Genomic DNA, 14687 nt, shown 5'->3' on the forward strand with positions numbered 1-14687 from the left:
TGGACAGACTCTGGATGCCTCTCTCTCCCCAGAGGGACAGTCAAGGGAGCTGTAGCATGAAACTGGGACATCAGCAAAGTCAGGGTGGACCCAGGAATCCACATTCATCAGAATGAATGACAGCCGTTGGGTTGGGTGCAAAGAGGCTGCTAAAGTTATTGCAGTCTCCAGCAGTCCCCCAGTGTTGGAGGATTCACAGTTGCTCTGCAAGAGAAAGGAAGTTTTCACTCACCCCTGTGTTAATTCACTCCTGTGGGGGCCAAACACTCTGATTTTCTGCAGGTTCACCGAATTTCATTGTGTGTCACTATCTGCCTCCGTCAGTGACACATTTCTGCACTGGTGGGAGTCACACAGCCCAATACCTCATTTTTTTGCCAAAAATAATAAGTGAGAAAATTGCTGTGGTTTTAGTATTTGTCTGCCAGCTGTGGGGATCCCCACAGACACAGTGAAGTAACCAAAGACTGCTGGGGGGAACTGGTGCAAAGGGCAAAGCATTACAACAAGAGAGCCTTAGCACATGTTTGGATCTGTATTTGCCTTTTTATGCTATAAATAGATTGGTTCAAGTAGAAATGACTCATTGCTTGGCCTTGCTTGGCCCTTCATGTATATTGTAAAATGGCAAGTTAACCAATGTAATTGTCATTCTTCAATATGAATATAAAACAGATAGCTGATTTCCTCAAAAATGAAGAAATACAAATGTCCTTCCTTTGCCACCATGCCTATGATAGTATTCTGTCCTTTCTCTGTTTCATACCAACTGATCTCAGTTGGTTCCTCCCTGGGTTCTGACTAGGAAATGTGCTCAGCCCCGGTGAGACCTCCCAGCCTACAGAGCTGGGCTGGACCAAACGCAGGTTCTTGCTCTAGCTACTTGCCCACTTGCCCAAGTCAGATCTACACCATCCATGCTCGTTTTATGAAACTGCTTAAAAATAAATTCACTGTATTTGCTGGGATTTCAGTCCCAAACAACAAAGATAACTTTAAATTCCAATTTTAAAGTCAGGATTTATCAAGCAAAATTCCCTTTGAGTCAGTAGCAGTTTTAGTTGAGTTAAAGAGTTCAGAGTCAGATTTAAATTATAGCAGATGTCAAGGCAAAAAATCCTTTTGCCGCAGCAGTAAAATACAGGGAGATCTGAGATCCATTGCTGCTGTTTCCCTTGGAGGCATTCCAGTTACAGTGCTGACACATGCTTCCCTGATTAACCTTGCCCCTCCTACCTGCCAGCTGTGCCTGGACTGTACTATGCCCATCCAAACCCATCACCTGGGAGTGTCTTGGGGCAAGGAGAATGCAGTTTGGCTGGTATGTTCATGTGTTTAACACCTGACATATTTTGCATTGTTCTAGAAGGCATTATTAGCTACTTAATAATAACCATCATTATTTGTTTCATCCTTTGTAGTTCTTAAAACCATTTCTTAAACTATTAACAACTGTTTCTCTTATGTCCTTGGAAATGAACAAACAGTTCCCCTCATATTTTCTTGGCAATAATGCAGGAGACTCTGGCCTAGATGTATTTTTCATCTAAGTTTCCCAAATTCTCATTATTTCTTGATATATTAATCTACTGAGACAGAACTGGTGAAAGAGAATTAAATAGAAAGAATCGGTCATACTGACATGGTTTTTATGGAAATACTCTAAATATCTTCCTGCAATGAACCTGTCGCTTCTGCCAGTCTTCCTAGCACAGATGAATTGCATTTCTGGTGCGATAATTCCCAGGCGTGGATGAGTACATTGATTGTGAACTTCTTGCTGCTTCACCTGTACTCTGCCCACCTCTTCATCTCCACATATGACTGCTCAGATTCCCAGCACCTGAGAAACTTTTAACAGCTCCCATTTTTAAAAACTGATCTTGTCAAAGGAATGTTTCCTTTTGTAATCTACCTTGCTAGAATTTCTTCAGGACAATATATAGTGTTGAATTAGGGAGTCACTTAAATCCAGATATCCCATGAGCAATGAAAGTTAAGGGTGGCTTTTTTATACTACAGTAGATTTGAATCACTGCTCAGTTCATGTGAAAGCATTATAAGAGGATTCCTTCTGCTAAACACTGACTTACACAGTTGAAGGAATATGAAAAAGACTGTCAATTAAACATAACAATAATTTTGATTTTTTTTTTCTTAAGTGGCCTTACTTAACAATACATACAATAGGTTGAAATGATGACTTTCTGGTGTGGTAAAAACATTTTAGAGGCATAAATTTAGAGCAGTCCCCTAAGTGATTGTTAATGTCATAACTCATGAGTAATATAGTTGTCCTATTGCTATGCCTATAAAAGAGATGTTGTGTGTCCCACTGTCCTACAGTATTCATTATGCTCTGTTGGTTTATAGTCAATATTTTCATACCTTTTAGGCCAAGGCATTCCTGATGGTCTGAGCAGGAACCTGGTACCTTGGGAATCAAATCCAATTATCTGTATGGCAGGGTAAAGTTATAAATTATTATCAGTGGGATAAATGCATTCAACAGATTTGTACCTGAATCATTTCTCTCAGGACAAAGTGTGACTGAATTCAGATTCTTACTTCAGATCTGAAACAATTATTGGCAGGATTGTCCGATCTTCCAGTTTTATCACAAATCTCATGATAGTTGATGTTTTTCTGTGAGCTCTCAGCTGCTAGGATAAAATGATGACAGAGGATTCTTGGCTGTCATTTCATTTTGTTTAAAAGACAATAGTTTTTGAGCCTCCTGGAGAAGAAGTTGCAGATGTGATAAAATCACACCCTGAAGGCTCAAAAACCTCAAGGCAAATAATAAAAACATCTTGTAATTCATTGTCTGAATCTTAATATTTTACATTGGTCTCACAGTTTTATACTTATGGTTCTGAAGTGTACTTTACAATTCCAAGTATAAAAATATAGACACAGAAGAGCACTGTCACCATGTCCATATCATTAAAAACTTTTAAAATCTTCTTGCATAATTAAATTATGACTTAGCATCTTGTAAATGTCCTTATTTTCCATACAGATTTTCTTTTCTGTTTAGCAATCATAGTTTTGTTTTGCCTGGCTTAAAGTGGCAGAAAATACTGCTACCAGCCATTTCTGATACAGCTTCAGTGCTGGGGGTTTAAACAACAGTATAGAAAATCTGGGAATTACTTTTGTCAAGTAAGTGTTGAGGTGAGGCTACATGTAGATAGCTCTGTGTGGTATCTACGCGCAAATAAATTCTTGGCTTCATCGGCAGGATTTTAAGCTTTTAGGATTAATGTAGATGTTTAAAAGCAAGTGTAGGTACCTTAATGTATTCTCTATATAACTGAAGTAAAGGTTTGTTGTGTTACTTGTTGTAGTGGCTGATAATACAGTTGCTAATTTAAGCACAAGAAGGAACTTCACTGGATTTAGATCCATTTACAGTATATGGGTCTTACCTGAACTACAAAGCAGTTCTCCAATTGCTTCATAGCTCTTTGGGGCATGAAAAGCATGTTTTAACACCTCTAGGTTTCTCATTTCTCAGTGGGTTTCAGATTACCACTTTTGTGTTGCTTTGAGTCCAGCAAGATAGCAGCAAAAAGCAGGAGAGGCAGTAGTGTGGTTTCAGGTCATGTGCCCTGTGCTTTGTTGGCCCTTGGTAGGTCAGAAGAGCAATAGGACAAGGTGCTCAGTGCTTGCAGTTCCATGTGGAGCCTGCCAGGTCTACCTGGCCCACAGAATGGGGGGATGAGTATGCTCAGGAAATATTTAATGTTGAGAAAAATGGACTGCCAAACTCTTAACAGCTTCTTACTGAACATGTGCAAACTGGAACTTGGCAGAGGTCTTCTGAGTGACCAAATTTGGGCAAATTTTCACAGGGATGACATAATGTATATTCTTGACATCAAGGCTAAACCCTGCAAAATTTCAAACCTTTGCTTAAAAGCGTGGAGGGTCTGGAGCATCTCATGTGAGCAGAAATAAGACTCTTTTTCTAACACAGGCAAAGTAACTCCTTTTTCCCCCTTCCTCTCATTCTGGACCTTTTACCTCAAAATTCATCAAGTTCAGCCTTAGGCAGATACCTGGTATGGAAAGTTTCACTCTGAACAGCTTGTCTGATAAGGCCATGAGAAACTGAGCACAAAGTCCTGCACCATTAAGTGTCAGGCAACTTCCTATATAGACCTAAATTATTTGTGGTCAGCAGGTCACCTTGGTCACCCCATAGATATCAGTGGGGTTACTCAAGTGAGTAATAGGAGTGGGTTTACCCTGTCAGTTAGGAACAGTGACAGTGTTGTATTGCAGGCACTGCTAACTTAATTTTACTTGATAACCAAGACCTGTGAAATTAAATTCTTTCTGCTTCGGTTGAATATCGTGATTAGGAGATTATTTCAGTGTAGGTCACTAATTTTGACAGTGCTTGGCCCTCACATTGTGGCAGAGTTGCTGGGAAGCAGGGAGCAGAAAGCTCATGGGGCTAAGGTTGGCTGCTGTTGACTCTTGTCAGAAGAGTTGACAGAATGTATCAAAGTTAATCATGGAGCAAACATGACAGTGGTTCTGGGATATATTTTTAATCCTGTCATTCATTGTAAATTGACCCAGGATTCAAAGTTAATGTTACTCAACTTAATAATTTGTTGTTTGACTTTAACTGTTAATATTGACATTACAGAGCAAACGCCCTTTAGATAATAAAGACTTCTGATGAAGGGGATAATCAGTTTAGCAATTCCACTTGCTGGCAACTTCTAGAAGTCCTGAAAAGGTCTTGTTCTCTGAACATGTCTACCATAAAGTATTTGTCTTACACACTTAGACACTACTCCTGTCGTGGACAGTGCTTTTGTTCCTCTTCTCATATTATGGCCAGATTTAAAAAAACAATGAAAGCATAAAACACTAAAATGACCCAGACTGGCTCTCTGCACATAAAATATTCACTGACTGGCCATTTCACATCCCAGCACTTTTCAGGGTTAGAATGAAGCACCACGTGCCTTGTTCAAAAGCTAGAAATTTTGTTCCTTCAGTGGGATAAAATTAACAGCTGAGATACATACAAAGCAACATACAAAATCAGACTTTGAAAATATCTGCCCCTTCTCTCACTGCAGGGCTGTTAAACATCAAACCTTAAATTTATGCCTCTTACAAGTATGAACATTGTTTTTGCTGAGAGCTGAATCAGTGTAGTTTGATGAAGGGAGTATTATAAGCAGAGAAATCACAAGACAAGGGGGTGAAAAAAGCAAATGTTTTTATAAGGGATTAAGTAAATGCTGATTTAAAAAAAAAAAAAAAAGTGCTCAGTTCCTAAACATTCTGATATTCCCATCAGAGGTGGATTTGCAGGCAGAGAGCAGAGGACATGGGAGAAGTGAACTGCCAGAGCTGCACATACAGGTAATGTGTGTGCAGTCCTTTGCCTGGATGGCAGATTCCTTGAAGAAGACAGATACATTGCCAGTTTACTGTTATCATCCTGATAATTGGGGCTGTAGAGAGGGCTCTGCTGGTATAACAAGCGTTATTTTTGTGTGAGCTATGTAGAAGTTCACTCTGGGTTATCAGCAACCAATTACCATGAAGCAGCAAAATAAGAGCAAATCCTTCCCCTACTCCAGAGCATAGACGGTGGTTTTGACCAAAATGCAAACATTCACCAGTCATTCACGTTGGTGGTTTCTTTGCAGAGCTAAAACTTGTGTGTAAAGCTACCAAAGATCTGGGACTGAGGAACGAGGACAGCTGGGGCAGTGCGGGGTGCCCCTCTTCCCTGTCCATTTGTTGTCTAGAAGCAAGGTTTTTTCATGAAGGATTAAGAAGCCGGGAATGAAGAGAGCTGTGGTATCCTGGCAGCACATCCTGCTCTTGAGCAGGGGAGTTTGAAGCACAGCCAGACTGCTAGTGAATAAAATTCTGCCATCTGTGATGGCAAAAAATTGTGAGACAGAATCAAAGTCATAAGAATTAAATACTTGTAAATGCAGTCACATACACCAAATATCAGGAAGTTGAACCTGCAGCAGAGCAAGGGCAGGCTGATGGAAGAGGAGTTTTTTCCATCATTCTGCCATGTGCTAGCCAAAGAATTCCTATAGACTGGATTTAAGTTTACACTTTACTATCCACATTTTTCAGGCCATTCACCAGCATTTTGACCTACTGCTTGGCTTTGCTCAAATATCATCTTTGGCTTTTGAGAGCCCTTGCATGTGTTTTGTGTGTTATGGAGATGGGTCTCCGGCCTGTATGACTTGCTCTTCAGATAACGGTGGTTCATGCTGCAGCTAGAAGGGTGTTTTATGAGCACCTTTAAATAGGATGTGCCAACTCTCATGAAGTACCCTTTTATTAGTCATATTACAGCCCATTTTCCTGATTTTCTGAAGCTGAGGAAGACGAGCTTCTCCCAGTTCCAGTGTGTGGGCCTGCATCTTTTACTGCTGTGTACAAAGGCAACAGAGTGGGCAGCCAGTGCTTGTCATAATTTGCGTACTGAGTAAATCTTCATCAAAGCCATACAGGGACACTCCTGTAATTCACTCATCACTCAAAAGACGCATTCTGTTGCGCCTTAAGTACACTTATGCATCGAGTCTACGCAACTAGTTTAAAATGGTTAGTGTCAGTATAGTGGTTCAAGTTGATGGATCCAGTAAGACTGTTTGGTTAGAGAAAGGTCCCACAGTTTGTTTAATCCTTAGCAAGTTTCAGAAGGATTCAGAATTGTCACAAGTGATTTATTTATGAGATTCCTAGGGCGTAGTGCACAAAGTTGCACAAAAGGCTCAAAGCAGCAGATCAGGGTAAGACTGCAAGTGATGTGGCCAGTCACTGAAAAAGCACAGAGGGAAGAGGTAGTGCAACTCCCGTTTGAGAAGTAATGAAACATGTAGAACCAGTGAACAGTTTACAGGAAAATGTAATGGTACCTGCATTTATTTAAGTAAATTGCTGAATTTGTAGTGTATATTTTACAGCCATGGAAAGCTCCTCCTGCACCAAATTGTACTGTATTGCACTGGTGTAAATCTGAGTAAATCTTTTGATGTAGGAAGAACTTCTCCAAGCCTATTATCAGTATGATCAGAATTTGATTTGCTTAGTACAATTACTGCAGTTAATTACATCCAGATTCATAATTACAAATAACTTATATTAAAATTATACTAGAAGAGGAACATGTTTTTGCAATTCATAATGGTCACATAAGAAGCACAGAACATGTACATCTGATTCTTCAGTTATAAGCCAACTTTCTCTCCTAGAACGAATAGTTCCTGAATTACATTTACATGACCTTGGGCTGGGGATCTACACACTCTCTGATGAAGCATAGCTACCCAAATCACATTTCCCTTGAGAGGAGATTATTTTGTGCTATATCAATCTGGTCCATGCAGGACTTGGAAAAAGGATCAGATGTTTAGGCATGGCAAATCCTTTTGCCATAGGCAAGGTTACTAATTAAAAAGCGTCGGCATACAGAAGCACCAGATGCAGCCCAACCAAGGATGAATGTCAAGGAATTGGCGAGAAAAAGGGAAAAAGCAAGAAAGAGGTTAGGAAGAGATCAGATGATTTTTTTCACAGAATGTTCCCTTTCTTTCCACTCATCGTTTCTTCCCAACCAGTTTGGTAGTATCTGACAACTTTACTTCTTGCAGCAGGGTGTCTTATCAGCTGTATCTTACCCTGGAAGTTGCATATTGTGGTGTTTCATATGTAGTGTCTGGTTATATCCCATATTGTCACATTTTATTAGGTATGCTGTCATTGTGTGACACTTCGCTGGTGGCATGGGGTCACATTGCAGCTCATCATTACATACACTGTTTTCTGTGTTTCTGTTGACCTTTCCATGAGACCTTGAACGTGACTTCGGAAAATGTTGTTGAAATATGCTTCCAATTTATAACAACCATCAGTTCTTTCAACTGAAACGGCACTGGATGCATTCTAAGTGTGAATAAACATCAGCTGATGAAGATTAATTGTGCTGAAAAGTTTTATCATATCCACCATGTTTGTGTGGGGAAATCAAGGTAGAAATGGCAGTTTCCTAAAGGCTGCGCAGTGAAGCTAGATTCACAACAGCACTCGAACAGGTGCTTAAACATAAGTACAGGCTGAAGTCCTGCCATAAATTAACCTGAAATTGGGGTCTGTGTGACTTCCTAATGCATATTACAAAAAAGCTAGGTGTTACTGTTCGAATAGGTTTGTGTAAGCCTGGCATAGTAGCAGAGGAAAATAGGGTTGATGGACATCTCTCTCTGGAGCAATTCTGTTTGTGTTTGTTTTTTTTCTCAACCTGCCCTTTGTTCTCTGCACACTTATGTTACAACTCATGAAGTGGAAGCAGTGCAAATCAGGTGGGAAAAGAGGGTCCCCATATTTCACTGAATTCTTCTGTATTCTGCTCTAGCCTTCATTGCTGTGATGGATGTTCGCTTTATTGAGTTGGCATGAGCATCCTTTTGGGGCCTGTTCTGCACGACATGACACTTCTCTGATGTAGTAAAGGAGTAGAACATATACCCTGGGAAGTTGCTTGTTTCCATCAACATACTTGTTTTGAACAACTAGCAAAAATGTTGTACAATGGTAATTCTCATGGATTGAACTGAGTGGTTCTTTGCTTTTCACTGGTCTCATTACTCAGTGTTTTTAAACTGGTTTTGAGGGGATTAAAACTCATCTCTGGCATTTGCAAATAGCAACGTATAAACACTGGGTGTTTAATAGTTATTCCAAACACGTAGGCAAGCTTTTCTTAGCAATCTCTTTAGGTTTTAGATTTTGTTTAAAGTGGTCCCTTGCTCTAAGTCAGAAGCATTAATTTCTAGGTAACAGGCACAGATGTCCTTCAAACCTCCAGTAAGTGGTCTCATTAAGTACTTGAGTAAAATGAAGGGTATTGCATCAGATGAAATAGCTGGGAATAAAGAGCTGTATTGTCTCGTGGATGGAGGGAAACTGCCTGTGTTTTATATCCAAGAAAGACGCAGAAGTTGTTACAATGCATGAGAGGTGCCAGATGCTCCCCCAAAGTGGGGGGGAATGGGGGGGTGGGGAGCATCGTTCTCCTTTTCCACTGGTCTAGTAATCAGAAGAGAATTGTTATTCTTTTTTAAAGCCATGGTTACCTTGATAAACAAAGCCTCAGTTCTGGAGCCTCTATGGCCCTTCAGCATGGACGTTTTAGGGCTAGGTATTTACCTTAAACTTCTGCGTAGCTGACAACTGTAACATTTTTAGACATAGTTTGCATGAGTCAGATTTGTGGCTGGATCTCTCTGATGGACTTAGTTCAGGTTTTACTACTAATGTGTTAGTATTTCCATATCCAATTAATCATACCAAAGCATATATCAATTTGAAGGAAGCACAAAAGTTGTTTTTGTGTTATTTCTTCATTGTTTTCCAGGATTCTGTATCTTTGGTTTAGTACGTGTTAAGTAATACAATGCAGAGATTATCTCCTTTTCTGGACATGTGCATCACTGGCAAGCTTAGTAAAAGTCACCACAGCTGGATGTGGAAATATTGTGTTAATATTTGAAATGTCTGCATGCATCTACATACGCCCCCTGTACAGGATCAAGTGATAGTAGTTTGGAGTATGTATGTGAATTGGACAGCTGCTCACAAATTTTGCTCATGCTAAGAATAAAAGAAGAAAGTCAGTTTCTGCAAATATGAGACAAAAGTTGTCTTGTGTAATATGTCAAATTTCAATGAAAAATTGAAACGATTCACTCAGTCTAAGCTAGCTAGCTGTTTAGAGTAGGTCACAACATGAATTAGGAAATGCACAAGGTGTCTGGTGATTTGGCGTTTTAATACTCACAATTTTTTTAAATCAGTTGAATAGTTGCATTGGAATTAAACATCAAGCCCTAATAGGGACTGATTTTCCTGAGCTGTGACAAACAGGATGTGATTTCTATTTTATGATTAATAGCTCTTCTGACTCTGGTGTTGCAGTGACATGGAGTTCATCTTTTCATTGCTGTGGCATTCACAAGTGGGGCTTCGTGGTAATTTATTTCAGTTGCTGTTAATTGTAGCACATAACCTAGGAGGTTTTTGAATCAGGTTCCTATTGTAAATTGTTCCTGAAAGATCTTCCTAATCTTACTAAAATTGACTGATTCTTTGTATTAGGATTTCGCAGGGATTGGTGGAGTCTAAAGGATTAAAGGCCTCTGAGTCAAGGATGACCTAGATTCTGATAGATTTTATTATGCAAATCCTTACAATCAGAGGTGATTAATGGAAACATCTGAAACTAATATGAGTTAATATATTTGAGTGTTCTCTGAAATTAATGAGTGTTTTGGTTCCAGGTGAGTACAGTACAGTTTATGTTTAAGTATTTCAAAACTGCTTTGATTTAGAAGTGTACTCAAAAAGTGACTTCGGATCTTAAATGTCCAAATCCTTTTGGCTGCTGCTGAAAGCTGGGTTCTGGAGACACTTTTGAAAACAGGGTTTTCCTCTGAAGTCGCAGTGGGGGATCGGAAACTTTCTCCTCTGCCCTTTCTAACATGCTATTTTCAAGAAAACAGTAGATCCCTAACAATGAAACAAGTTCTCAATTTCACTTTCATTTTTGTAAAGGAAATTCCCTGAGCTTTTTTTGTTATCTTAAGTGGAAAAATGAAATATGAGGAAGAACAGCAAGAAATTAAAAAAAACTACTGGCTTTCCCAACTCGAAACAGAAGGATGATTTATATGCATGGCCATTTTTCTCTTCTGTATTTACAAAGTGCTCTATTACTTGAAGATCTGATAAGCAGAGAAAGTAATATTCCTGAACAACCTGGTCCTTGCCTGTTATAGTCCAGCTGTCCCTACTGTTTGAGTGGGAGCAGGGATCAGATCAAAACCAGGAAGATTCTGAATGTAATTCGTATATAAAGGCATTAATGCATTTGCCATTTTGGTGGCTTCCCAAAGCTCAGCACGTGGACCTTAGGCCACAAATGATAAAGCTCTCTATTTGATTCTTTAAACATGTTTTCATTCTTTCATTTATTTCACAAGCCTGACTACTTAATTATATTTATTTCTTTTATTAATAGTTGCCTTTTTATATCATGGCTTTCTCCTGAGAATGTGAAAATATGTAAATAACCTGAGCAAAGACATTCCATTTTAGGCCAGTAGTAAGGTAGGCCATTATGATTATGTGATTTATGAATAAATAGAGGCATGTACCCAAAATATTCAAAGCTGACTCTGAAAATCTAACTGAAAAGACTTCAAATTAAGCATATGTTTTAAAACTTGTTTTTGTAAGTCTGTCAAGCAAGGAGTCGGTAGCAGAGGTGGGGACAGAGCACAGGGAGGTGGGCTCTCCCTTTTCTGATATCATGAGCAGTGCTGGGACAGGTTCTGATTTTGATTATTTTGGTTTAGATCAGGGTGATATCCTTGAAGTCAGTAACATCCGTATACTGTAACATTCAATGACTGGCCTTAGGTTTGGACCCTAATTGTGAGAAGCCTTGCCAGCTGGTGCCTAAGACGTCCCTCTCCTCCTCTCATTTTATGTGGACGTGCAGAATTCGCAGTCTCAGAAGAAATCCTGTAGGATGGGGATCCAGTGCGCCTTGTTTTGAACAGGAACATTTTTACCAGCTCTTTTGCCACCCCCGCACAACGTCTGTCATCAGCTTCATGTGTACCTCTAGGTCCCTTTGAGACAAACTGCTTTGCAGCTCTCTGGAACGTCAGGCACAAGTGCAGCCCTGCTGCCGCCAGCACCGTGTCCTTTGACATTTCCCAGTGCCCTGCTGCAAGGTGGTGTTTCCCGCTCCTGTACTTCTCCGCTACCTTGCAGAATATACCAGCAGAATGTGGGTTAATAGGGCAGGCATGGCACAGAAAATAGTCTCTGGTGGAGTCATCAGGATTTGCTGGCAGACTGCCAGCTCGGTTGGTGCAATTTTATACTCACTTTTCAGAGCAAGCTTAAAGGGAAACCTCCATTCGCTTTAAGCCTTTACAGCCAACAAGAGGCTGCTGGGGCTTGCCTGCCACTGTTCAGATCTCTGATGAACAGCTGGCTGGAAATTCTCATCTAAGCACTTACTCAAATGATTTGTTGTTGTTGCTGTTGTTTGTAAATTGGTAGTCAAGACTATTTAAAATTAATGGATCTGGATGGGATTGATTGGTGATATTGCTGTCTCCTATGTTTGGATTTTCACAAAGTTAAAAAGCAGAGTCTGAGGTGCATTTTGAGGAGGGGGTAAGTGGCAGAAACCCGCAAAAAACCCAAACCAAGAAAAAAAAAAAAACCAAAACCTTCTGCCTGGGAAGGCATAGCTGAGCAGGCACAGCTAGACTTCAGCCAGTACCATACATACATACCAAAGATTTTAGGTCTGTTCTGCAACAGGCTTCAGCTGCATGTGAAATTAATAGCAGCAGATAGCACACAGCTCCTGAAAGGGTTAGGTTATCACAGCTATAGGGCATTGTAATTTGTTACTTGTGGAAAGAGTTAATCAGAATAATATAATTACTTATTATATTATTATTATAATATATTATATTATATATTACTTATTATATTATTATTCAGTTTATTATATTAGTTATGATAAACTGAAATGCAAATTAATTTTGGAAAAAATTACCTGATATTATATTTATTTTACTTTGTTGCTTAAAATGGAATTGCATCAACCAGAATCAATAACCAATGTATCTTTTTGTTTTTAGAAACTTCAGGTCAGTTTTCATGTGAAATATGAAAGTCCTAGTTAATGCTTACTGATCTGGAATTAGAGAGCAAAAGGGTTAAATCTCAATGCCTCTCTGATTTATATTTCCCTCCCCTTCTTCCCAGCTGTGGACATGGATGGAAGATCTGCAGAAGGAGCTCTTAGAGGATGTCTGTGCTGACTCTGTGGATGCAGTTCAGGAGCTTATCAAGCAGTTTCAACAGCAACAAACAGCCACCTTGGATGCTACCCTCAATGTTATTAAAGAAGGGGAAGATCTAATCCAACAGCTCAGGTAAGCATCCACCTGGAGGACAGGTGTTGAGAAATCTGATGTATGCTGTGGTTTAGGTGTGCATAAATAGGAAACTGTAAGTTAGGATTAATTGGGAGAGTTTATTAATTCTTTGCTTATTTATGATTCTTCAAATTCTTTCAGTATTTTATTGAAATTGCAAGGAGTGATTTGTGTGGACTGATTAGAGTAGTCAGTGGATCAGCATGGGTTCCTGTTTGGCAGAGAGATTATTTATAGGCACAGTGAAGTGAATCGAAACAAATGTGTTTCAGGTGAATACTTTTAGTTGGTATTTATAGAAGATTGTTAAATGGTTGTGAGTCAAGGCCTTGTGATTTATATGGTTACTCTTGATGTAGAAGTGTATTCCTCTTAATAAAATATACATGTGTCTAACAATCTTCACTCTTTCATTTTGCATGCAGCGCCCTTCTACTTGTCTTTGTCCATGTGGGGTTTATTCGTACTGTCAAAGAGGGTCTTACGTTTCCAGTTCTACTTGCATTATGAATTAAAACAGCTCATTTTACCTGATTTAAAATACATGAAGAGACTGGCTCCAAGAAGCTGGGGTTTTTTTTGCTTTCTCAGTCTGCAAGTGTAGTAGAACGAATGTTTTCAGAGTAAGCTTACACAAAACTTGTAGTTGTGAGATCTTTCTCATTTGTTCTTATTTACAGTGGTTTTCTGTGGCTTTAACTTTGTTGACAGCAGTGGAGTTTTCCTGCCTTTTAGTAATGTTACTGAGCTCAAAACCAAGTCCAATACATCACTTATTCTTTAGATCTTTGTATTGCTACAGATTGCCCTTATCTACATGTACATAGTGTGTACATTCTGTATACATATATAATATGCAAATCTGCCAAGTCTTACGCATTTCACCAGAGAATGTCCCAGAGAGTTACGTCATCCTCCTCACCCTGAGCTTTCCTAGTCTGATGCCTTCCGTTCTCACATGAGCAGTGCAGAAAACCATGAGCCACGACAGGAAAAGCCTAAGTTGCTCTAGAGCAGAGTAGATAATGAAGGGCCCTGGTGAAGCTCTGCCCTTAAGAGCCCTCCTGGAGTCCCTGAGTCTTCTACTACAGCCATGTGCTGAGCTTTCCTCTATACTTTTCCCTGTTACCCTGGATGTGGAGTCTTCTCCACTGCATCAGAAAAAAAATTGAGAGATTGAAAGGGCTTCTCTAGGTTTTGATTGTCATTCAGCCCTAGGCAACCACACAGGAGAGCCTCTGTAAATTCCTAGTCTTGCTGTATGTGGCTTGCCTGCATCACAGGGGCGGAGCGAGAGACCCGAGCTGTGGTATCGCTTGCCGAGATCAGAGTTGGAAAGGAAGGATCAGGAGCAGACATAGCTAGGCTCCATCCATCCATTCATCTTTGCTGATGAGATAAGTAGGAAGGAAACATGCTGTGTTTGGTAAGTGAGCTGCCAGAAGGAGGGGGTTTTAGATAAGAATGTATGTATGGCCAGCTATAACAGGTCAGTCAAGGGTCTGCATGGTAATTTCCCTTCACGCAAAGAAACTTTTTGCAAAGTTTAGGGCATTTCTATGAGATCACAAAAATGGCAATGAAATTCTGGACTAAAGATTTTTTTGTTGTTCATCCCACCTATTGGCATAACATCATTTTGGCATGAATACC

At 39.7% G+C, this 14687-nt stretch overlaps 1 protein-coding gene across 5 annotated transcripts in view; it reads left to right on the forward strand.

Annotated features, from left to right (window-relative positions):
* KALRN (kalirin RhoGEF kinase) overlaps positions 1-14687 on the forward strand; it is a 523968-nt gene that overhangs the window by 308219 nt on the left and 201062 nt on the right. For all 5 annotated transcript variants that reach the window (XM_050900356.1, XM_050900357.1, XM_050900358.1 and 2 more), the window contains exon 13: positions 12862-13031. In XM_050900356.1, the coding sequence (XP_050756313.1) occupies positions 12862-13031 (170 nt within the window). The remainder of the gene's footprint in view (positions 1-12861; positions 13032-14687) is intronic.

The sequence above is a fragment of the Gymnogyps californianus genome, chromosome 7 (assembly GCF_018139145.2).
Source record: "Gymnogyps californianus isolate 813 chromosome 7, ASM1813914v2, whole genome shotgun sequence".
Classification (NCBI taxonomy): domain Eukaryota; kingdom Metazoa; phylum Chordata; class Aves; order Accipitriformes; family Cathartidae; genus Gymnogyps; species Gymnogyps californianus.